Below are 24,653 nucleotides of genomic sequence, written 5' to 3' on the forward strand. Positions count from 1 at the left end.
TTACCCTAAGGGGAAATTGCCAAGGAGGTTAGTGTCCAAGCATTCAAATCCACTACCTAGACTTTGGATTAACCAGCTGCCATTAAGAATGCATGAGGCCCTTTACAGGCTTTATTTATTTATTTATTTATGAGACTTAAATACCGCTTTAAGTGCAAGCACTCTCTAAGTGGTGTACACCAGTAAGCAATGTATATATATATATATTTACATTGCCCCCAACCATCTGGGTCCTCATTTTACCTACCTCGGAAGGATGGAAGGCTGAGTCAACCTTGAGCCGGTGAGATTTGAACCGCTGACCTGCTGAACACAGTCAGCTAAAGTGGCCTGCAGTATTTATTCTTTATGCTCCTTTTAATCACTTGCAAAGTGATTAAAGACCATCAAATGTTAACTATAAATTAAAATTTTAAGTTTACATGGTTGTTAAAAGGATATTTTCCCCATCTACAGCATGGAAGCAAATTCTAAGTACTTGAGAAATTAGGCTGTGAAAACAGACAACTGAGAATGAAGCACCCCAAGGACCTACCCTGACTTCTTACATACCAGGCTTGCAATCCCATTCTTAAATAAAATGGGCTTTTGGCATGTTCATTTTGTAAATTGTCTTAACTCTTAAAAAAAATCAACAATAAAAACCTACAGTGATTGATGAGGATAAACCAACAACTGACAAATACCTCCTGCCCCAAGGCCTGAAGCATACCCAGTTCTTCAGCGATTTGCAATAGGTCACCAGGATTGGGGTCAATCTAATCTTGATGTTCCAGAGTTCTTGCAATGGCAGTCAGAGTATATTTAACTAACTGAAGGAAGAGATGTAGGAGTAAGCTGAGAAGAAAACAGGAGGGCTTCCCAAGCCAGCATCAGCCAAGAAGGGAAGACACTTCTATGTCTGCAACAATTCTCTGTTCTCATGGGGAAATTCAACCACTCTTCTAACACACTTTGCAGGAACACAGTTTGGACACCCAAGGAAGTGGCTTCTTTGCATCTGTTGAGTAATAATATGAATTATGTTTTTGATAATCTAATTTGAAAGGTACAAACCTGCTCTCTGACAATTTTCTGACCAATGGCCACCCAGCCTCTATTTAAATACCTCCAGCCAATAGTGTCTACCACTTTCTAAGGAAGTCAGCTCCATGCTTGAATGGTTCTTACAATCATAACATTTTTCCTGATGTCCAAGCAAAATCTGACACAAAGGCTGCTGAAACCAGCTGTATGTACCTGCTGGCATGATGGCTCCACTGATCAGGACCTCACCTGGATTCCCCGGTTCCTCTGCAGAACCTTCCCTATCTTCAACATTTGGTGTGGTTATGCAGCTCTCACACTTGATCATGCCCATGGTACCTGGGAAGAATCACAAGACCTTATAGTCTTTCAATAGCAAGCCCACCCTTCCAAATCTTGAGTAGATTAAAATGAATGTGAACATTAAAACATTAAAAGAGAAATATCCCTCCATGTGTTGCTTCTACTCAGTGGAGTTCAGTTTCCCACTTTGTTGCTTACAAAAGAGTAGCCAATGCAGCAGCACCTCTTAAGGTGAGTGGAAGTCTTCTTCCCCACTGCCACCAATTTGGTGTTTTCCAGCAGGATTTGGAAGAGTAGCTGTGAAAACAGCCTCACATTGGAGTAGCTGCACACAGCTGGGTCCTATAGGATTACAGCTGGACTAGATGATCCTTGCAGTCCCTTCCAGCCCCCAGTTCCTGGACTCCCCATGCCAGGGGACCAGGGAAAAAAAGAGGCAGGCCCTCAGAGATCACTCCCCTGACTATGCACATACCGTACTGTAATCCATTGCAGAGATTATTTTGGTTTACGAAGGATGTTCACCCAAATACCAGCAGGAATTGCCTAACTTTTCATTACTAACTTGCTAGGCACTGCTGCTGTGGCTATGTGGATACTTGACTATCTCTTCCACAGAGCACATGGAATAAGAGAATATTTTTAATAATATTTTTAAAGGATCAGGCATCCCAAATATATGGCTTCCACATGAGGCTTGAACATGGCCTATTAGATTCTATCTTCCTAAGGTTTGGGTTATGTCTGGTATGGCGCCTAGACAATTGGATTTTGTGTAAAATGCACAGCAAATCTGATTTCTGTTGCATTAAGTTCTCTGCTAAATAACATGAAGCAAGGAGTGAAATAAGCTGCAATTCTACAGACTCTTCCAATGCATTTTCTTTAATACCTGACCACTAATGTTAGAGCTGCCCTTGTAAACGAGCATTGACAAAGTGAAAGAGGTTGACTGCAACCACGGTTGTCAGATGAGAAAGCATTATATTGAGCTGTAGATCTTTACAGGAAAGAGCTGTAACCTGAAGCATGGCTCTAATGAACACCGGCTGAAGCGCAGACCACGGCCAAAGGTCTTAATCACAGCTGACTAAAAAGAATCAAGGACAAGTCTGGTCAAGTCTGGCCAGTCCTTTCATTTCCTTGGAAGGGGGAGAGAGATTCTACAAGGACACAACTCAGTGCCATCACCAGGTCTCTTTTTTAAGCATCACTGCTGGAAGATGAGGCTCAAACCCACAAAGGTTTGGCACAGCATCTAAGAACTGAGCATCCTCTTGGGGTCATGGCAGCAATTCTTGCTGTAACTTGAAGAAATGGTGGGGGAGGGATGGCATGTTTCCCTAATGTAGGAGGCAGGTAAATACAGGGGTAGTAAATGTGGATTTCACCACTCCTCTGCCTCCATAATTTAATAGGAATAGGCCTATTAATAGGCCTCAGGTTGCTCTGTACCTCCTCCCCAAATCACTGTTGTGAACCTTACCAAAAGCTGTACCCTGCAAAGGGAGGTTCTCGGCCCCCTCTGTCCCCTGTCTGGTAGAATTTGTTTGCCCATGGCCTCCAGCCAAGGTCTTCTGCTGTATGCTCTGTTCCACTTCAGCCAGCAAAGTTGCCTGAGTGGCCTCCATCACCTGTCACAGAGAGGGGGAATTAAATTTCTGTTGGGACAGACTTGGTTCTGCAGGCCTCCTTGCCCCACTGCTTCCCCAGAAGGGTAGTTCAGGGAAAGAGCAAAAAGAGCTGAATTGGCAGCAACAGCAACTGGCAGCAACAGTCCAGCTGCAGGCTGGGTGGAAGGAAAGTGCTAGAGGAGAAATATTCCAAAATATCCCATGCACCTATCAAGTTAGCACATCAGGGAAAGGGCTGGGCACATATTTTCTTCTATATGCAGAGAATGTTTATCCTGAATTGTTCAAAAGTTTTTCTTACAACAAATAGCCTTTACATATATAATTAAACAGTCTATGCCAGCCAGCAAGGCCTGCTTGGAAATGGAATCAGCCACAAGGTGCTTCTGCAAATGAAGGAGTCTAGAGGAAGAGACCAGCAGATGGTGGCCTCTTCTGTTGAGCTCCCCTTCTAGCTGCTCCCCTTCATCTGAAAGGCTGAAGGCTCAGCCAGAGCGGGCACCCTGGTAAACACTGAGGAATGACCAGGGACTCCTACATCAAGCATCAGACAGTTTGGGAAATGGGTTGCCAAATTTTATACAAAGGCTCACAGCATGGAAGAGAAGGAATGCTTCCCACCCAGGATTAACTTCCACTTTGTTGATCCAGTCCCTGCAAAACTCTTCCTCCAGTTGAAACCTGAGGGGATTTTAAGCCCTTGGAATGGTGCTTTCTTACCTCTATGGATTGGTCTCTCCAGCAAGAAATTAGCTTGACAAATGAACGATTATCTGACTCACAAACAGGAAACCTCAACATGTCTGAAGCAGAAGAAACATTCATTGTCAGCTAGGATCTACTTCCTACAGAATATAACTTTCTCTAGAAAGGATCCCTTTCCTTGACAGTTGGATCAAGAGTGACAAGTGAAATGAAAAAAGAAGGGCCTTTCACAAGGGCACAATAATGCTGACCATAATCTACCATATTGGTCCAGTGCAGGTGGCAGGCAGTTGCTTGTAGATTTCCCCACTGAGGGTTGAGGGTTGGGGACTGGCTCAAAGTCACTCCAAAGCAGAACTGCAGTCTGGGCCTCCCTCCTCCTAATCCTCCCCCACCTGCAGGCATATATACCCCTTTCCCTTTCTACTTTCTCTTATAACTTCTTTCATTTAGTTTAGTATCATCTATACAAAGTGTTTGTTTTACTATTTTTGGCCTATGAGCAAATAAATAAAGTAAATTATATTTGCCATTGCTTCTGAAATCTTGGTTAATTTTAAAAAGCAAACTTTTGTAAACAGCTGCATTAAGAGAAGTTTCATTCTGCTCTGAGGCAAAAGCCTGTAAAATTAAACAACTAATTAATCTCACCAAATGATTTTAAGTGCTCCTTTACAATTTTTTCAGCACCAAGACTTCTATTTGTCTTGGAATTTTCTTAACCTGCCTATATTTGTTACCATTTCTTATCTTTATTGTGAAGAATATTGGATAATGTATATAGTATTTAATAATGTTTAGTTCTATTGTACCATGTGCTGAAATTATTAAAAGGAGATACTGACAGATCTTGGTCTTCCACAGGGCCTCTGGGCTACCTGGTGCCTCTGCACATTTTAGGGCTTGGAAGGGTTGAGGCAACCTATGGCTTTTCTTCAGGAAGGAAGGTTTCCTCTCATCATACACCTAGGAAACAATGTGGATTGTGTCACCAGGACTCACGTGGAGAAGTCTCTAGATTAAAATCATCCAAGACCAGAGATGCTGCAGGTCTCCATTTGTTGCGCTTCATGAGGCTGAAAGCAAAGAGATCATTTGTCTCTCAGGGAACCTGTTGGCATGCAAAGGTGCCAACAGGTAAACACAGTATAATTATTAATTTAATTCCACTGTTAGTTTAGCTCTTTGATAGCTCACATGTATATACAAGGAGGAGGAGGAGGAAGAAAGCATCTTCCTTTAATGTGTATCTTGCAGGCAAACAAAGCTGAAAAGGCCTCTACTCAGGAGAAAAATTCCCACTCAGCTGGGCTCTTGCAACATTCCAAAGTACTGTATGTTGAGGATAGTTTAGCCATGGTTGAACAAGCTGGTGAACTACAGGCTATAACGATGATGATGATGATAAAGAAGACAAGTCAGTGAAGTGAAAACCAGGAGCTAACTATATCTTTGAAGGGGGGGCAGTTTGAGGAAGTAGTGTGTGCTTGGTAAGATCTTTCTTTGTGAAGGAGAGTGGGGCACACCATGCAAGAAAGCCTCGGAAGGGTACCTTCTCCCAGGAACCAGATAACCCAGGCCTTTCAGAGGAATAGACCTGGTGACCAGAAGCTGATTGGGGAGAAGGGAACCCCAGGATATATGTGAATGACGTATGATAGGCAAGAATTGTTCATCCATCTGTTTCTTCTAACTACAGCAACTAATTTTTATTTCAGAAAAAGCTAGACTCGGTCTTACCTGGACTTTTCTGAAGGACTATTAATTATCCTTTGAACTAAAGACATCCTGCTCAACAAATAGCCGAGAGCTAGCCTTTGCTCTGTAGAAGTAACAGTGTTTCTCCATCCATCCTTCTTGTCTGTTTGCTCTTGGGTTACACTATAGTATTTACTATGTAAATGCAGCACTTTGCTAGAAAATAGATTGACTACCTCCTGCTGCTCTTCCACCCTCTCAGAATTAGCACTGCTCCATCCTGGTAACATCAGAGTAAGATAATTGTCTTTTGAAAGCAGTCCGAAGGAGACAGGAGAAAAAAGTCTCAAGATACCTAAATACTGAACACAAAGACCATCCAATTCTCTGTTCACACCCCAGGGGAAAAAGCAGGACAAAAGGAGTTTGGCTGCCTCTGTGGCAACAGTTGGGCTAGTTTTTCCTGAGGACTGCCTTTTAATCTTCTTGGAGCTCTTTGCTTTTTTGCATCTTTTGAAGCCATCACTTTGTTCAAAGGTTCCACCTATATGTACCTCCCCAGAGTCTTGTTCTTCACTAACCACTCTGACCTGCCCATCCACTGGAGAGAGGGATCCAGAAGTTCTGTTTCTCTTTAATGTCCTTTTCTCTGTTGTGCTTCTGGCTCTCTTTAAAATGTCGAGGGTGCTGAAGGAATTGGAGGACTTTAGTCCATTGGCCTGAGAGGAGCAGAGCAATTCCACCAGCTTTTCCAAATCAAAAAGGAGTATGTTGACATTGATGCTCTCCCATGTTGCCCGCAATGGCCAAACAGCAAAAGGCCCCTGAGCCCAGCAGAGAGTAGTTAACTGAAAGATAAATGTTTTAATAATTTAGTTGATATAACAAAATATTTATATACATTTATATCCAATTCAGGTGGCTGTCATGTAACAATGAATGTAATCAGTAAGTATGCCAATATTTCACTTTTGAAAAGTATAAAGTAAGCCACTAGTGAAAATAGCAAAACACCAAACAGAAAGACATGAGGAATAAATGACATATCAATATGGGAAAGAAGTGTTGAAAAGCAACAACCAAATGACATAAACATGTATCCAATGTGTAGTGAACCAGCCATAAAGGAAATGCCTGAGGAGTTTTAATTGGTCAGAGGGATTTCTAGGCTCAGTCCAACTGCAGCCAAGCTGCTGTGGGTCATCGGCCACAAGCACCATCTGTCCAGGGATCTCCTGTCACTCTTCCAGGTGACACAACTCTCTTTCCCTTAGGAGGTCCACCCCACTTGGCAGCAGGTGTAAAATGAAGAGCCCTCCCTCAATCCCTAGTAGCCCCTTCAATCAAGAGCCCCGCTTTTCCCTTTGGACTCCAGCAATTCTGCAATGAGTGCTGCCAGCCTCCATGAGGCAGAAATCAGCATTCCAAAGCTGGCCACCCTTAATCTGTAAACAAACCGAACAAGCAAAGGACAAGATTGTCTCCAAGGCAAATTCTAATCTTAGTTCTAAGACATGCAGAATCCCAGCCATTCTAAGACCAGACAGGCAAACAACTGGAAAACCTGAAGGTCTCCTGTGCTCTTTTCCTCAAGTCTGCAGATGTTGCTGACTTGCATGTTTTCCTGAAAAAGCCCTCTCCTCCCACATTCTTCCCTGTATCCCAAAGAGGGCTCTTTGAAGGGGGGAGGGAGGGGGAGGGAGAAGAAGTGAGATCCTTTGAAACATAACACAATTGTGAACTACTCATCTAGGCTGGCTTCATGGGATGGTTGGCAGCAGCAATAGCCAGGGAGCCTTTTCAAGGGCGTCTTCTTGTTTGCTAAACACACTTTTCTTACTAAGGGCTTCTATTGCTTTTTCTTTGTGAATACTTCATTTTCATTTGAAAACATTCCTCTAAACTTATTGATGACTAATAGAACACAGTAGTTCTATACAATACTTGCAGCATGCACACTGACATCTGAAAATGCCCAGACTTTGCACAAGTAGGTAGAGAGGCTGCAAAGGTCTGTATGGATGAGGTAGCTAATAAGTGTACTGTAATGCAGAGTGCCCTTTTTCAACACTTGGGCAATTAAAAGGATTGAATGAGTGAAATCTACCATTACAGTGATTTAGAACAAATACCACCTGTAGCTAAAACCTATCAATGGGAGCTCTCAGTCCTTGGAACTGGACAGTCCAAAGATGGGGAAGCAGGAGTCATCAGAGGAATCCTGGAGAAGAAAAGGGGGCAGGCTTCTAAAGGGAGCGCAAAAGGCTTTCCTTCACACACCCAGCAGTGGCTTCCTTCTATGTATTCACCTGATGAGAAAAAGACCTCCTTTGATGAGCGAGCCTGCTGCAGGAAAAACTGCCAAAGGCTAAGGAGCTGGACAATGGGCCACCCAGATCTTTCTCTTTGTGGCCATCTTCTTCCAAGGCTGCATAAAGAGGGTCAGCCATAAGACCAGAATCTTCACAGGAAGAAAGGATAGCTTTGGCTGTTTCCCCACTTTCGTAGCGCTCTAGACTTCCTAGGCAAAGAGGAAATGAAGGTGGATGTTCACAGCAGCAGGTCTCTTTCCTGCATTCTCTAGGATCAGGCCACAATTTTTTATAGACAATGATCTCTGATAATCCAAATCAGGACAAGTAAGCTTCTCTAAACGCTAAGAAACGCTGCCCTCTAGTGCCCATCCAAAGTTTTGCAACCGAAATCTGGGTTCTATTGGGACAGACCGAGATAAGGATTCAGGGTCCATGGCTATTTGCTCATACACTTACCACTAACTGAGCTGATAATCTTGATGGCCCTTTGATGATAGCATAGCTGCCTGCCATCTAATTGTCACCCATATTTCTGCAGTTTATTTATAATAGGTCTAGGTTTTGGGCTGAGAGACAAAAAGCAAATCTATTCGGGGCCAATTTTGCTTCCTCTAATAATCACAAATAGGAATTGTACGAGGAAAAATAGGGGGCAGATGAGAGTCCATCTATTCCTTTCCTGCTGATGATTATAACTAGCTCCTAAGGAGGCCCAGGGGGCTGCCTGCAGCAGAAGAGTGGGGGGGGGGGGCGACACCAGAGCAGCATCGCCTCTCTCACCTGTTTCAATGTCCCAAATGTAGACCGAATCATTTTCACACCCCACGACCAGCAGATTCTCCATGGGGTGCCATCGTAATGCTGTCACGGGAAAAAGGTGTTTCCTGGCACGCAAAAGGCAGGTGCGTTCTTGCACGTGCAAAAGTACGATGGAGTGGTCACTGCACACGCAGCATACGAGGCGATGACCTTTCCGCTGCAAAGACAAGGCAAGGAAGACTTCCTCGGCCAGATACAAGAGGGACATCGGGAAGAGCTCCACGTGTCGAGCGGCCTTGGGGAAGGAAGGGCTGCTGGCCCCCCTCTCGCCTTGCCAAGACCTTGCCCGACCCTGGAGCGGAGCAGAAGCCCGCCCGCCTGGTTGGGCTCCCAAGGAGCCACGACTCACCCTGCAGCTGTCCGGCGAGAGGAGCAGGCGGACGATGGGCCCCGCGTCCAGCACGAAGCGGTGCAGTGCCTCCCCGGTGAAGAGGTCCCACCAGACGACACAGGAGTCCTGGCTCCCGGAGAGCAGCCAGCAGGGCGCCGGCCGGCTGGGCAGCACTAGCAGGGCTGTCACGCCGCTGCAGCCAGTGCCACTCAGCACGTGGGGCACGGCAGTGGCGTCTGCAAAGAGAGTCGAGTGGGCAGGAGTACAGTGAAAGAGCCTCCTGTTCCACCAGGAGCCCCCGCTGCTGCCTTTCTGCAGCCCAGAGGCCCCAGCTGAGGCAGGCTCGGTTGGGCGGGGGCTCCTCGTGGCCCTTGGAAGCAGGCGAGAGAGGAGTGGGCAGCACAGCACGCTCCCAGAGGGGGAACCAAGCAGCTGGTCTCCTGGATCGACCCCCAGGGAGCCAGAGGCAGCCTTTCTGGGCCCGAGAGATGGGTGGAGGTACATAAAATGGCTGTCCCACGGGCGAGGGGGTGTTCATTGCTTTGGCACTCAAGAAGGCACTCGTAAAAAAAAGTGGCCATGTCCCTGAAGCACCTGGGAGTTGAAGGTAGGCGCGGCCTCTGCATTATGCAACCAGCCTGCGGGCCAGCAGTTGACATCCCTGTAAATATCTCAGTCAAAGAAAGCTGCTGCAAAGCTGCTCACCTTTCTGCACAGAATCCTCTCCCAACAGTCTGGCCTTCGCAGCATGCAAAGCTGGTACTGTGATAATTCTGCCATCTTTACATCCGCAGACCAACTTCTCAAGGCTGGGAATGTATGTAGAAACTGTGATGGGCGCTTCCCAGGGGTGATCCGGGATACCTTCAGCTATCTGACAGTGGATATTAAAGTCATCCTGCATAGTTCTGGATGCTGCTATTGGGATCACTGCAGAGAAAAAAACCAATGAGATGTGAGCGATGGCATCTTCCCGTTCATATCCTTGAGGAGAGTTTGGTCCCTCTAGATTAGTGTTCTGGGCCCACCAAAAGCCTTTGGATGGAAAATAAGCAGAACATGAGTGCAAGCACCCCTCTGGATGGCCTTCTCCAAGCATCGGCCTCCAAGGTAGCCTTCAGTCATCTTAGTTACTAGCCAGCAAGACTGTTATTCCCCAGGAATTTAGCCCAGCATTTCAAAGCCATCCTGTATTGTGGTGTGGAAGCAAACTCTACAGGGCGACTATAGGTGTTGAAAAGAAGCACTTCTAGTGTCTCCGTCTTGGAGAAGGGCTTTTATATCGCTGATTCCAAAGGAGGATCAATACCTTACCCAGCCTAAGAATTATAGACCTGTATCGCTTTTGAATACTGATTATAAGATTTTTTCAAAAATATTGGCAAATAGATTAATGCAAGTTTTGAAGCAAATGATTCATAGTGATCAGTCTGGATTTATAACTGGAAGATATATGAAATATAATGTAAGACAAATTGTTAACTTAATTGAGTATTTGGATAATACTGCGGCAATGATATTTTTGGATGCTTGAAAAAGCTTTTGATTAGTTGAATTGGCAATTTTTATTGAAAGTTGTTGATAAAATGAATTTTGGGGATAAATTTTTATATTCTCTTAGGGCTATACATCAACAACAATCAGCACAAATCATAATCAATGAGGGATTAACAGAGACATTTAAAATTGAAAAAGGTACAAGACAGGGATGTCCGTTGTCGCCATTGTTGTTTGTTTTAACATTGGAGATTTTACTGATTAAAATTTGTGAATCAACTATAATAAAGGGAATAAAAATTAAAAAAAATGATTACAGGTTGAGAGCTTTTGCGGATGACTTGGTTGTGACATTATCTCAACCGATTCAATCGGTTATAGACTTGATGGAAATTATAACTCAGTATGGGAAAGTTTCTGGTTTTAAGGTAAATAATAATAAGACTAAAATATTATCTAAAAATATGACTATGAAGGAAAAGGAAATGTTAGTTAAATTGACAGGTTTTGAAATAGTGAAAAAGGTTAAATATCTGGGAGTATATATTACAGCTTCTAATGTAAAATTGTATAAAAATAATTATGAGATATTATGGTTAAAAGTTCAAAACGACTTAAACAATTGGAAAAAATTGCAATTATCTTTGTTGGGGAGAATTGCAGCTGTTAAAATGAATGTTCGACCAAAGTTTCTTTTCTTGTTTCAGATGATACCAATTTTGAAAAAAGACGCCAATTTAGATGAATGGCAGAAGGGTATTAATAAATTTATTTGGGTGGGGAAAAAACCAAGAATTAAACTTAAGATCTTACAAAGACGCACGGGAAAGAGGAGAACTTAAGGTGCCTAATTTGAAATTATATTATGATGCGGTGGTTTTAACACTGGTTAGTGATTGGCTTAATTTAACAAATAAAAGTATACTTCATCTTGAGGGATGGGATTTATTATGTGGGTGGCATGCATACTTAATTTATAATAAAAAAGTTGACCAGGCTTTTAAATCTCATATTTTACGAAGTGCTTTATTGCGTGTCTGGAAGAAGTATTATTATAAGTTAAATTACAAAATACCAATCTGGGGGATTCCTGGGAACATGAACATGGTATCTATGGGTGTGAATTTGGATAGGACTTCTTATAAGGAATTACTTAGATTGGTAGGGAATGAATGGCAATTAAAATCGTTAGTTGAGTTAAAGCAAGAAAATATTGTACAGTCTTGGTTTCAGTATGGCTAGGTGGAAGTTAGATCAAAAGGTTGGTATTACTTTAATGGATGAGAATTTGGTAAAACAGATTAAAGATCAAAATCGAGCGCATATAAAGAGAATTTATAATGCTTTAATAGAATTGGATTCGAAAATGGATTTAGTTAAAGATTGTATGGTAAAATGGGCCCAAAATATTCAAGAACCGATTTCTAATTTGGGTTAGGAATGTAAAATTTACCCAGGCCCAAAATTTAAGAGAAAATTTTTACAAAATGTTTTATAGATGGCATCTGGATCCTAAAAAGTTGTCTAATTTACAGCCCAAATGTTGGAGATGTGGTAGCTTGGATGCTACTTATTTTCATATCTGGTGGATTTGTAGAAATATAAAAGCTTTTTGGATTAAGATTTGGTGGAACATTCAAAAGATTTTTAGGAGAAAGATAAAGTTTACTCCACAATTATTTTTATTGAGTGTTATTGTAGGTTGTGATGCTAAAGAAATTAATTTGATGTTGAATTTGATAACAGCTGCAAGGTTATTGGTAGGGCAATATTGGAAGAAGGATTATTTGCCTACTATAGAAGAATGGACATTTAAAGGGTCAAATTTAGCAGAAATGGCTAAGATTTCTGCTTATTTGAAGGATCATTCACAAGAAAGATACATTTTCGGTTTGGAGAAGATGGATAGATTATATTCAGAATAAATATGGGACTAAAAAGTTCCATCTACTTTATGAGTAAATTTTAGAGTATTATTATTATTAATAGTTTATTATAATGGAATTTTTATTAGTTTTATTATTATTTTTGTTAGTATTGTTTAACAATTTGGATATTGTATTGTTCAAAAATTAGGATTTTAACTTGTTTATATTATTACATTTATTTTTAATTTGTTTATTTTTATGTTAAAGGGGAGTTAAAACGCATTATGGGCTTGGTTATTTACATAGTTGGTTAATGTTAGTTAGAGTATGATTATTATATTTGTTACCCTGTACTCAACTCTGGGAAGTGGGGAACGGGGGGGTTTAGGGTGGGTGGGTTTTGGGGTATGTATTGTAACTTTTATAAAACTTTTCAAGAAAAAAGAAAAAAGAAAAGAAGCACTTCTTTTTTTATTACTTCTTCCCTGGATTTGGGCAATCTTGAGGAGAAGGAACTTACTCTCCAGATTTTCTGTCACCTGCATATTTTACACACTTTTTCCAGCAGAAGAGTCAAAATGGTGCAAATGTTTTCTCATACAAGGCTTATTTTGTGAAAAATAAGATCTGGTGAGAAGCCACTGTGTACTGTCTACCTTCCCAATGCCTATATTATCTAGCAGGGATGTATATCCAAACCCAGATCACCCTCTGAATACAATAGAGTAGATAAGCAAAGTAGTAAGGGAGTTTATGCTAGGAGGTCCCATCTTCACCTTTTCCAGTGCAAACTCTAAAATAAAAAACATTTTAACCTTTTGGAGAGCCATCTAGAGTTGAAACAGGCACATCAGGAACATGCCATAAAGTAATCCTCCCAGAAGCTTGTCCAGAATAAAGAATCTTATAAAAGGGTTCCTTCCTTTCGTTCATGAAGCCCATGATGTAAGAAAAACTCTATTGAAAATAAAATCACAGAAGAGGAACTGAGTTAGCTGATAGATAATCAATTTCTGCAACATCTTTGAGGGGTCCCCACAAGTCCCAATTAACAGTTTGCAGATTACTTCTGCTTGTTCTCTCTTCACACAGCTTTCTCTGTGTTTTCTAGAATATTGGTACAGCAGTCTAAGAAATGCATATATTCAGGATATTGATATTTCACCTTCCCTTACATACTTGTGTTCCTCTAGAAATTTGAATGGTCTGAGGCTGAGAATGGCCTCCAATCACTCACAAGTTGATTTTCAGGTTAAAGAGCACAAATTTAGAGATGCAAGAAACATGAAAGAAAGCAAGGAGCCATTTTAATGTCCTTAATTTCCTCCATGGAATCCATGGAATCCATGGAGATTCCAATGGCAAACTGAAAATCTTTTGAGAAAATGCCCTCAGTTCCTAGCTTTATGGGCCTTTAGTTTGTAATGGTCTCTAGAAATCCAGCCAACTTACTTTGTTGTCTTCCACCTCAGTAGAAGAGAGCAAAACAGGACGAACTGTTTCTTTCAGCACCCCTCCTTTGGATGGCTGTATGCTCTGTGAAAGGCCACTAAAAACAGGGGAAGAGGGAGGATCAGTCCTCTGACAATGCATGGGAACAGAAGCTCCTCTGTTAGTAAACACTTCCTTCTGGGTATTGCGCCAACAAACATGCCCTCCTGGCCCACAAGGGCAGCAGCTACCTGACTGAAAGCCCCTTGGGCCAAAGAGAGGGTCCCCCAGTCAGGACCTTAGAAGCCATCAAAAGGCTTCACGGGCTCCTGGTGGTGCTTCTGCCAACTTCCTTGCTTGGTGTGTCTCACCTGTTTACCAACTGATAGATGTAGCCGTGCCCGTCTTCTGTCCAAATGATCAACCTGTGGGCAGCGAGGATTTCCCCTCCTGCCAGGGTCTGGCTGCATGGGCTAAGCTCAGTCCACAGCAAGGAGAAGTCACAATAATCATACACCTGAAGCCAGAGACAAAAAGGGGGAAGGTGACCCTGTTGCTATAAAGAGGGGAAGGGGGAATTAAAGATGTCTATCCCTCTGGCCAGAGCCCTGGCCCATCATCCGCTTCCCTCCCATCAGAGGAAGCAGTTACAGAGCATGGGAGCAAAGTAAATTTGGAAGCAGGACACACTTTAGGAATCTTGGAACAGTGGAAAACCTGGGTGGGATGAATGCCTTCTAGAAGATTTCTGAGTGGGGTGGGTGGGTGGTCTTTTTGTCCAGCGAGTACACTGGAGAAAAGCATTGGCACATCCAGGAACATCCTGGCCAGACAGTTCATCAACTCAGGGCCTAACAGTTCATTTAATTAAACTCAGTCACTAAAGTTGTCAGAATCATGGAAGAAACACCTAGAATAATAAGATGCTTTTTTCTTCCGATCTATTACTGTAAAGGAATGAAACATGAATGTTCACATTCTGATATAGCTTTAATTTAGTTTCTCAAACTGTAGGAAATAGATGTGTGTTAAAATCAATAACATTAATTTGATCTGTACATTGATTTGGTTATTAAACATTAGCCTATTTCATGATCATTTTGTATGACTTAATTCTCTATTACAATTTGTATATGATTATTTTTCAGTTTTCACTCAACATCTGCATTTTGATAAGCTCTTGAAGTTATTTGTAAAAGAAATGCCTAATATTGCATGCACTGCTGTATAACAAGTACCTTCCAGCAGGTAGAGAATACAGCTAAGAGAAGCCTCTCCGTATAAGTGCAAAATCGGATTGCGCTGCAGAGTGTGCAGTCCAGAGGCTGGCATTCTCTTTCAAAAATGTTTTGCTTCTCCTGCAAATTTAAAGAAAAAGAAAAGGTCATTTGGGGGAGGAATTAAAAAAAGAAAACAAAAATACCATGATCAGTCATCACTGCAGTTGGGCTATAAAGTAAAAGTTGACACAATAGATCAATGGATTTGATTAAGAGGGAAGAATTTGCCTCTCCCAAATATGGTATTTGGTTTCCTAAGATTTAATGGAAAGACTGGGGGAATGGCTGTATTTTGAACTCCTTTTCCAATCTATTCCCTTTCAGTTCTCTTGTATTCTAGCATGCTCTCAAGCTATGAGGGCAAAGGGACCATAAGAACCCTTGGCCAGTTCCCTTATAAGATTTCAACATCTAAACCATGCTGCCTTGTCTGGAGCAGTTTGGGACTTCAGGAGACCTCCAGGGCACTCTCCACCCTGGGAGGTTATGGGAAATAAAACCCAAAGCAACAGACCAAGCACACAAAACAAAAAGCAAAGGCCAGGGAGGCTCACTGACTTTTCCCCATATGATTGACTGATGAGAGATTTTATACTGGCATGTCTAGGGAGCACAGAAACTACCAATACTTTTAACTGATATTTCCCTTAAATTCATGTTGATGCATCATGATGTGTCCTAGAATAACCCCATGCCCCTTTGCACTCCTTCAGTTGTGAGATCTTACTCCAAAAGCCATACAGTATCTGATTTAGGACAGTTGGAAAGTTGTGCATATTTTCTAGTTCGGAGAATATGTGTTTTAAGATTTGGATTCTTTTAGGAAATTTATTCCAGAAATATAATTGCAACCAAATCTTAGGAGTTCTTTATAAGATAAATTATTTTCTAGTTATCCTGATCTATCTGTAACTGGAATTAGACCTTTAAAAAAAACTGACCTGGGTTTTTTTCTGTAAATTAATTAATTAATTTGCTATCATCTTTAATGTCAAATATAATCATTCCTTTCTAGGTGAAAACTTGCTTTGCATTCGGCTTGGGCCTGGATGCAGAATTTTCCAGAAGTTTCCACACACTTGGGGCCCCTTTATGTCCATTCACAGGAATGTTTCTAACCCTCCTGAATCAACATTGCCAGACTGAAGAGAAAGAGACACCTGGCCCAGGACATGGACGTTTGCTTCTCACCTGTATTCTGCTGACTGAAGATGACAAATCCCAGACTTTAAGGTCTCCTGCTGCAGATACTGCTAGTAAAGAATCCTCTGGAAAAGTGAAACATGATGGCTGTGGGAGAGTCACAGGCAGGGGGCACAAGGAAAATGGTGCTGTTGATCTTACCCGCCCGACATGACACGGAAGGGCTAAGACCCTGCTCATGCAGCTAAGCCCAGCCTCCAAGGAGAGCCCTCATATTGTCCTGCTTCATGTCTGTGGGTGGCTGCACCCATTTGGGGTTCTTGCAGCTCCTGTTCCGAGCCTTCAGAATTGAGGCTTGCTCTGCCCTCGCTCACTACCCCAGGGTCCCAAGAACGGGCAAAATTGTCCTTGCACCAACAGTCCTGATGTGTCCCAGAGCCTAAGAAGTGCTGACCAGAAGAAAAGGAGTCCCACAGAATCCAGCCTTGCTCCCAGCAGGAGGGAGGTTCCTCTGGGAGTAAACCATCAGCCTTCTTGACAATGATGTTGTCAAGTACTGTACTGTATCCTGCAGCTCTGACCAATTCCTGTAATTTCCAAACAGACATGTAGCCACCCACTCACCAAAGAAATTATAGATATACCAATACAATTCTACATCAATCCTCCTATATGTTATCTATGGATAAGCATGGATAATTTCCCATAGAAGCATCCAACTTGCATGCTTTTGATAGCAAATATACCTTGAATCCTCAGAGAATGCACTAAACACATGCAGCTGATCCAGTCTGAAGAGGAAGAAGAGGTTAATGTGTGAAGCACAACCAGGGTTATCGCATCAATAATGAGGATGTCGTTATACTGCCCACAACAGACCAGCCAGCCCTCTCCTGCCATGCGAAATGAGCTGTGGTAATACTGTACAAAGAGAAAAAGGCACGAGAGATTAGCTGGCAGGACCCAAGCCCACTGAGAAGCACCTCTGTTATCCGGAGACTACCAGACATTAGCTGGGAACAGCCTTCATCAAACAGCCTGCAGATCCCAGAGGTGGGTGGATCAGGCCAAGTGCATTCTGCCCTCTAGTGGCTGACCAAGATGATGCATCTGGACAGCTTACAGTAGCATCCTAGACCTAGAGCTGATTCTGGATTGTTCCAAGCTATGAAGGAAGTCCTGTGGACCCTTTTCCATTCCTATTTCAATCTCATTTGTGTGCCGTTCCAAAGATGCATGTAGGAGATACTTCTTCCTGCATCTCCTTGTCCTGCTACAGAAAAATGCTAGTGTACCAAGGAAATGCACCATCACTAGTACACAAAAGTGAGAGATGACGCACAAGTGGAAAGAGACTCTTCTTTGCATCTCACCCACAATGCAAGCAAATCACATGACTGAATTCCATTATAAATGTTTCCTGAGCATACTAATTCTAATTCTAAATTTGATGCACTTAAACAGGCACTGCAGTACAGAAGCAGGCTAGTGCAGTGAAACAAGGCTGTTGCACTTTGCTCAGCGCTATCTGCAGATTCTGTCTGAGGCCGATGGCTTCTCAACCAATTCCAAACCTGCAGCCACTTTGCAGGTAAGCTCAGTTCAGCTCATGGCCCCACTGCTAAAAAGACCACAGCAGGAGCTGCAGATGTGCGCAGCTGAATTTCTATGGCAGCAGGAGCTGCATGCTTTGTTAATGGCCCAGTCTTGTCCAATCGGTTCCTTCCTCCCAAAGCTAAAGAAAGCAGAAAGTGCAGCCGCTTCAACTCAGCATGGTGCTAGACAGAAGCTAATGGATGTAATGGCATCCCAAAAAGAAACAGCATGCCAGATTCAGTCGGAGCATTCCTGAACCCCCAGTGCTTACCAGAAGTCATGGACTTCTAAGCATTTGCTGAGATCTTCATTTAGTTGTGCCCTGGAAGGACAGCCTTTACTCAAATTTTTATAAATGTAGGTATAAAACCCAGACTGTATTCTGTTTAGTACTTTCTCACATCTGGAACATTTTTTCATCAAATTACTGGAGACACCATCAAGCCCTGTGTAAGAAGAAGCTGCTAAGAGATGATCCTCAAAAGAACAGAGTAAGGATGTGTTCTACTTACACAGATGGCTGTGTGCCGAAATGGAAGCCTTGTATTCTCTATACACCGTCCACTGGTGATGTCCCAAATGCTCATCTCTCTGCCAAAAGAACTATTGATGATATGCTATGACACACACACACACACACACACACACACACACACACAGCATGGGATTTACTTCGAAATTTAAGGACAGAAGGAAGTAGATAAAGTGTAAGTTACACCGAAACCAGTTATTATTGAAATATGATAAAATCCATTTTAAAATAATTGTTAGGGTTTAACTTTCCTCACCTACACAGGAACAGTTTTGTCAATATCCCCATGAGCTGTCTTTAAAAAAGCATAGAAAATGGTTTTGTCTCAGACATTGAACAAGCTACCTTGCTTCTATTAGCTGGCACATCAGAGGCAGGTTACACAAAGGTTCTTGTGTTCTTGAGAATGGATCAAGGCTCATATCCCTTCTCTGTATTTCAGAAGATCAGTCTTCCCTTTCATCTTGGGCCTCCCACTGAAAAGATCTTTTATTAAAACACCTTCCAGGGCTCTTCGACAACTAGCCCCCTTTTTCACCTGAAATCTTGGAGATACTCATACCAGTCCTAAGCTACCTTAGCAAGAATTACTCTTAAGAAAGCCACAAGGCACCAATTTCTACTGCTCCAAAACAGCACGTCTATCTCCTTCAACTCAGAACTTGCCATGGATGAGGTGTCATGGGAAATGCAAAGCGACTGACCCATTCTCAGTAGCACTGACCACGTATGGTTGCTTCTCAAAATCTCTTGCCTTTGCCAAACACGTCACTGATGCCGTGTGCCCCAAAAGCATCTGCCTTGATGACATCTATAAGGGCAAAAAGTTAACGAAGTCAAAGAGATTGTTTTTCAATAACAGATAGTATGTTTTTGATTACAGAGCAGATAAATGGAAAATAACATTCTACTGGAAAGAATGAAATTGCTTCTCTCTGGACTGTGATAGGGTTACGGTATCCCAAAAGGAATGGCTAATTCCACCTGGGAAGATGCAGTCCTCATTGAGGAGCTTTTCCTCTGACCAGACTGGTGCTGGGAGCAGCCCTGGAAGGAGCCAGGAGAACTTTTCACACCTGGAGGTCTGGTAGCAAGTCCCAAAGACAGACTTGGCCTTCGTGACTCCCTGTGACGATTGTTCTCTGGTCATCTGTGATGAGGATAGCTGTGATGCTGTGGGGAGGGGCTTGTTTTCCCCATAGGGTTACCATCTGAACGGACTTCCTCATAGTGGCTTTGCCTGAAAAAACAGGGACAGCTTTTTTAACAGGAGGTAGAGAGGTGTTTTCTAGGCTGTTTTCCTTTGCATTGTGTTAATGCTTTTTAATCTTTCATTTGTGATTTTCCTTACCTGGACTTTTTAGTCTTAGCTTAGGCAATTATCAATAAATCAAACATAATGTCAATGTTTCAAATAAGTTAATTTTCTCCCTTGACTTGTCTAAAAATGGACAAAGAAATCAAAGAGTTGGCCTCTTCTGTTCCACAGTCTTTTCTTGCCCAGATTTAGAGAGAGAGGCCAATTCTCCATTCAATTCCATTTTGCTGGATTGCAAAAGAGACCAAGTGCATAGCTTTGGATCTTCTGGAATTCACCAGAGTCAGCCAGTCACAGATATTTTTAATTGGGCTTCAGTGAAATAGAGATTGTCACTTATCTGCTCTGCCCATTTGCAATTGTAGTAATCCATGCTCTCTTAACTTTCTAGATTGTCAGTGGAATCTGTTTTATCTGGGACTCCATCTGAAAAAGTCTGAAAACTTTAATTAGTTCAAAGTAGGCTGCTAGGTTGTTGATGAATAATAACCACATAACTCCCGGAACTGATTTTATTGTTGAAGGTATAATTAACATATTCTTGGAAGCCTGGCAGAGTTCCTCTCTCCCCGCTTTTATATCCAAGAGAATCAAGGTGGGGCAATGCTAAATTTCTTTCTCACTTCCTTCTCTTTTTCCAGCCTAGGCTGGTTTTAACCAAATGTCTGTTGAACGCCTTCTTCTTCTAGAGTCTAGACCATATCTGTACTGTATTGTACGTGTATTGTATGAACTGCTTAGAGAACTGTGACCATCAGACTATTTAATCAGTCTATATAAATGTGATGAATGGATGAATAAATTAATAAAGCATTCAATTCAATAAATTTCTTTGGAATACCCTTTCTAAGCTTAGGGCCATTCAGAAAAAAACTTTAGAAACAGAAAAATAAACTGGACACTATGAAATCAATTAGGGGAGGTGTGGGGTAAAGAAATGGGAGGGACTTTTCCTGCGGTAAGCAGCTGGGGCTGAGATTGTGTGTCCTGTTCTGCCCCTCACTCATGTACCTGCTCTGATTGTGAGACCAGGCCAGGCAGTGAGCTAGAATCTGCTACAGCTTTTGCTTCAAAAAAGAAAGACTAATTTCACTCTGCACCAATGTGAGGAGCACAGCCAGAGCCTCTCCAGCTGTTGATCACAAATGCAACTCCATGCTGCCACTCTTGACTGATTGCTCAGAAGCTTTCTCAGAGGGAAATGTTTTTTCTCTGGATTCCTTAGCAAGAACTATTTTCTTAATTAGTCAACAGGGCAATGATTCAATCGAAATATTCTGTGTTGGTGGAATTTTGAATTGGTCTTCTCATGTCTTCTAGTGATACATCATTCATTAAAATAGTTTATGTTGCACTTGACCTTGCAATTGTGGGGAGGAGAACACCTCCTCCCTTAGAACAAGAAGGAGGTTAACAGAGGTTTCCACAGGCCTCCTTCTGCCTCAGGTCCCACAGAACTAACACAAGGCCTTTGCACACAAAGTGCTTTGCTGAAACGTCAAGCATGGGGAGGCTTTTGCCAACTATTGTAAAACATCCTCTTCTGTTTTTTTAGTTATAATTCTCAGATTATTGATATGTGCTATCCTGGGGTGATTTGTTTTAAACCATTTAAAAAGAGTAAGTGGTTGAAAAAATAGGTTTCATACTCACACTTCTTTTATAATTATACTTGGATATTTTAAAAGAATATCAAAATAGCTCCCAGGGAGAGTTTGCACAAAATCACACAGGAGGGGAACTGGCCAGGTCTGAAGGTGCATAGCCACGATGGTGTTTGCCGTGAAACCCAAATAATTGAAGCAAAATTCACTTGAAGCTGATGGCCAACTGCGACTTGAATGAAGGTATGCCAATCACTTGCCCTCTGCTCAGGAAGGAAGTGGCAACATGTCTCTTCATTGTGTTTTTGTACCACCCAACCGCAAGATTCTGGAGAGGCTCAGCAGCCTCAAGAGTGTAAAAGAACCACCTCTATCAATCCAATCCAGACCCTGCAATGATACCTCACTGCGGAATACCCAAAACTTGCCTAAAAAGGAATGTCCACCTCTGCTTGAATGGCAGGAGCTAAAGCATGATCTGGCAGCTCTGAAAAAGAACGGACGGAACAAGCTACACAATTGAGCACAAGTCAAGATGGTGGCCAGTGGTGAAATGCTCTGAGATCAGAAGCCAAGGCTGGAAAGGGACTCTGACCTTGGACTCACTTTGTGCTTGGCCCACTTTCTTGATATTGCAGCCCTGCTTTGGTTCCTGCCACACACCCCTGTGTCAAGAGGACCCAAGAGTATTGGTCATCAGGACAGGAAAACAAAATCATCCTTCTTCCAAAATGTACCTCTGGTCTGGAGGGGAAGAGGACACCACAGTTTATTGCTCTGCTTCTGACACTTTACAACTCCATTCTTTGACATTTTTGCATATTCCCCCCACAAGCTGAGGGAATCCCCTTTGCCCTCCCAGAGCAGCCTAGGCAAGTCCAGGGACTGGGGACCTTGTTAAGATTGACATTTAGGTTTGCTCTCTCTCTCTCTCTCTCTCTCTCTCTCACACACACACACACACACACACAGAGAGAGAGAGAGAGAGAGAGAGAGAGAGAGATGTATGCATCTCCCCCCTCCCCCCCACAGCAGCTTCTGTGACAGCCCCTGTCCTCCTTTTATCCTGTCCTGATCTGCGGTTGTGCTCAGGGGCAACCAACGACTCTTTCTGAGCTAATGGGAAATCTGGAGATTAAAGAACTTATGTGGGGCTAGACGAGGAAGGAGAGATTCTCCACTTTCCTTTTACCCCCAACTCACCAGCATGAAGTTTTTCCCCCTGAAAATGGGGCTCTTCTGATCCAGTCCAGGGGCTTCCTTAAGCTGAGGAGAGCTCTCTTGTGCTCAGCTGGTGTCCTTGGGAAGGGCCCACTGCTGCTGCTCCTTCCGCCTCCGCCTCCAGTCACGTTTCCGAGGTGGGCTGGGAGCTGCAAAGGTTAGAATCAGTTCTGGCTCAGCAAGTAAAAACTTGCCTCTGCTGGCTTCTGTTTCTCTCCCTCTGCAGCTCAGCCCTAGGGAGGTTGTAGCCTGCAGAAGGGAAGTCCAAGTGCTGCTTGACATTCGGGAAGCACAACGGAATGGAGGCCCAGGTATTTTCTTTTTCTACAGTCATTCCATTCCCTTTCTGTTTAAATTGTGAACTGCAGATCAATTCTGGTGCAGACTGTTAAGTCCTCGAGTTAATGGCGGAAGAAGAGCACGCATTCTGTAGCCAACAACTGTTTATTCTTCTTCTGCTCACTCCAACACAACTCAGAGGCTTGCAAGCCTCTCTCTAATTATGTAGATTCCCGGGCAAAAAGGTTACAATGAGAAAATGGCGTGCTTTCGCATCTTGCACATGCGCGCAGGCTGGCGCCGCTTAGTCTGGTCCCCGGCAGTTTGCAACAGCCCGGGACCATAGCAACGTCCCGAGCCTGCTTTTGCAGGCTCAGGACACAACACCCCTTCCCCCCAGATAAAGCTTACTCTATCCATATATGCGACCTCTCTGAAGGGACGTGGTATTCTCATTCAGCATTGAAATGCATGGACTGTGGATGTTATTCCAGGATCACACTTTTGTATGGTACCGTGCTATTGTTTTGGAATTATGTTGCCTTACACTCACAATTCCAACTACCCATTCAGTTATAGTATAGCTGCTTTGTCTTTTCCTTGAGAGCAACGTCACAAACTCCTTAAGATATTTGGGTGGGTGTTTAGCCCTTTGCGACCTCCTCGGACCTTGGGAACCTCCTTGGTTTTCCTGTGCCATTACAGGAGTTAAGTTGCCCCCTCTTTGCTGCCCTAGTGGTCCCCGTGACCTGGGTTCTGTTGCCTGGTCTGCTTGCTTGCCCACCGGGCTTGGCAGACCAGGACTTTGCTCCTCCCTGAACCTGGTTGATCTGCCTGAGTGTAGGCTGTCTGGACCCTCTGAGTCCCACCCAGTATTTTGTGGACCCATCTTGGGAACACAGTCCCTCACTCCCAAGCCCAGTAGAAGGGTTGTCCGGGGTATCTACGGTGCCCCAATACCCTATTGCCCCCCATTCAGTGCCGGAGGTACCAGAATCAGGATTTGCTTCTCTGACTACCCCCTTTTTCAGTGATTTCCTTCTGGGAGCAATTGCAGAATTGGACCAGTTTCTTTGGGTGGATGCCAATTCTCTTGTAGACTTTGAGTTGTTACTATACTCCCGGTTATTCTCCCTGTCTGGAGTGCTGTAGTGTGTTTGTGAATAGTGCGGGTACCCCCTGGGTGACTCCCTGGCTGGAGTACATAATGGTGTGTGCATTGTTCCTTGTTCCCATGAATTCCTGTTGGGCGCACTTGCGGAATCTTGGGAGGGGCCTTCCCCTGCCTCTTCATTTGCCCTTGACTGCTGACAGCGCCCTTCCCTCTGCACACTATAACCCTCCTCCCCCCCAGAGAAAACCCAGGAGCGGAAGAGGAAGAGTCCAGTCTTGGACGCAGCTGGTTGATGTGCCACCGGAGAACGCAGCCGTCGTCCAAGGACACCTCGTAGGATAACGGACCAGTGACCTTGCAGACCACAGCTGGAATCCAAAGATGACCAGGCCCGTAGTTCTGGGTCCAAACCGGAGCACCCACTTGCAAACACCTTGGTGCCCTTGGCTGTGAAACCAGAAGCGCCACCCTATCAGGGTGCAATCTGTCAAGTTTAGTGATTAGTCTGCGACCCCAGCGGAGTTCTGCTGGGTTTTTCCCAGTGGAAGTACAAGGTGTGGTGCGGTGTGCAAGAAGAAAATCTGCCAACCTGTGATGCCAGTCACCGTAAGTCAGTTTCTTGAGGGTGTCCTTGGTGATGCGCACCATTCATTCAGCCATACCATTGGTGGAAGGGTGGAAAGGGGCCGAAGTTGCATGACGGATCATGTTGGCCTGCAGGAAAACCTGGAACTCGGAAGAAGTGAATTGAGGACCGTTATCTGAAACCAGAACATCTGGAAGGCCGTGTGCAGCAAAAATGCCTCTCAACACCTGGATGGTCCTGGCAGTAGTAGTGGAGGACACAGGAACAACCTCTAGCCACTTTGAATGGCTATCAACAAGGACCAAGAAGAATAGCCCCTGAAAAGGCCCAGCGTAATCTATATGCACTCTGGA

At 43.4% G+C, this 24,653-nt stretch overlaps 1 protein-coding gene across 15 annotated transcripts; it reads right to left on the bottom strand.

Moving 5' to 3' along the window:
• Positions 1 to 262: 262 nt before the first annotated feature.
• On the bottom strand, positions 263 to 24,251 carry WDR72 (WD repeat domain 72). 15 transcript variants are annotated; one of them, XM_039339920.1, is made up of 21 exons: positions 22,304 to 24,251; positions 21,707 to 21,844; positions 19,255 to 19,418; positions 18,883 to 18,989; positions 18,159 to 18,249; positions 16,797 to 16,971; positions 16,099 to 16,175; positions 14,866 to 14,985; positions 13,999 to 14,144; positions 13,649 to 13,745; positions 13,012 to 13,153; positions 9,537 to 9,761; positions 8,850 to 9,067; positions 8,462 to 8,657; positions 7,676 to 7,887; positions 5,409 to 6,214; positions 4,671 to 4,744; positions 3,684 to 3,766; positions 2,816 to 2,963; positions 1,240 to 1,365; positions 263 to 1,000 (listed from the first exon to the last, which is right to left on the bottom strand). In XM_039339920.1, the coding sequence occupies exons 3-21, from the start codon at positions 19,405 to 19,407 to the stop codon at positions 945 to 947; spliced, it is 3,252 nt and encodes a 1,083-aa protein (XP_039195854.1). In that variant the 5' UTR covers positions 19,408 to 19,418; positions 21,707 to 21,844; positions 22,304 to 24,251; the 3' UTR covers positions 263 to 944. The 15 variants fall into 15 exon arrangements, 13 of the variants coding, with proteins under 13 accessions (XP_039195854.1, XP_039195853.1, XP_039195855.1 ...); XM_039339919.1 differs by having other exon boundaries at positions 21,696 to 21,844; XM_039339921.1 differs by lacking the exon at positions 21,707 to 21,844 and having other exon boundaries at positions 18,159 to 18,237; positions 22,304 to 24,250.
• Between the last annotated feature and the right edge of the window lie 402 nt (positions 24,252 to 24,653).

This window comes from Crotalus tigris, unplaced genomic scaffold, assembly GCF_016545835.1.
Source record: "Crotalus tigris isolate CLP2741 ecotype Arizona unplaced genomic scaffold, ASM1654583v1 scf7180000017741.1442986301:2390832, whole genome shotgun sequence".
NCBI lineage: Eukaryota > Metazoa > Chordata > Lepidosauria > Squamata > Viperidae > Crotalus > Crotalus tigris.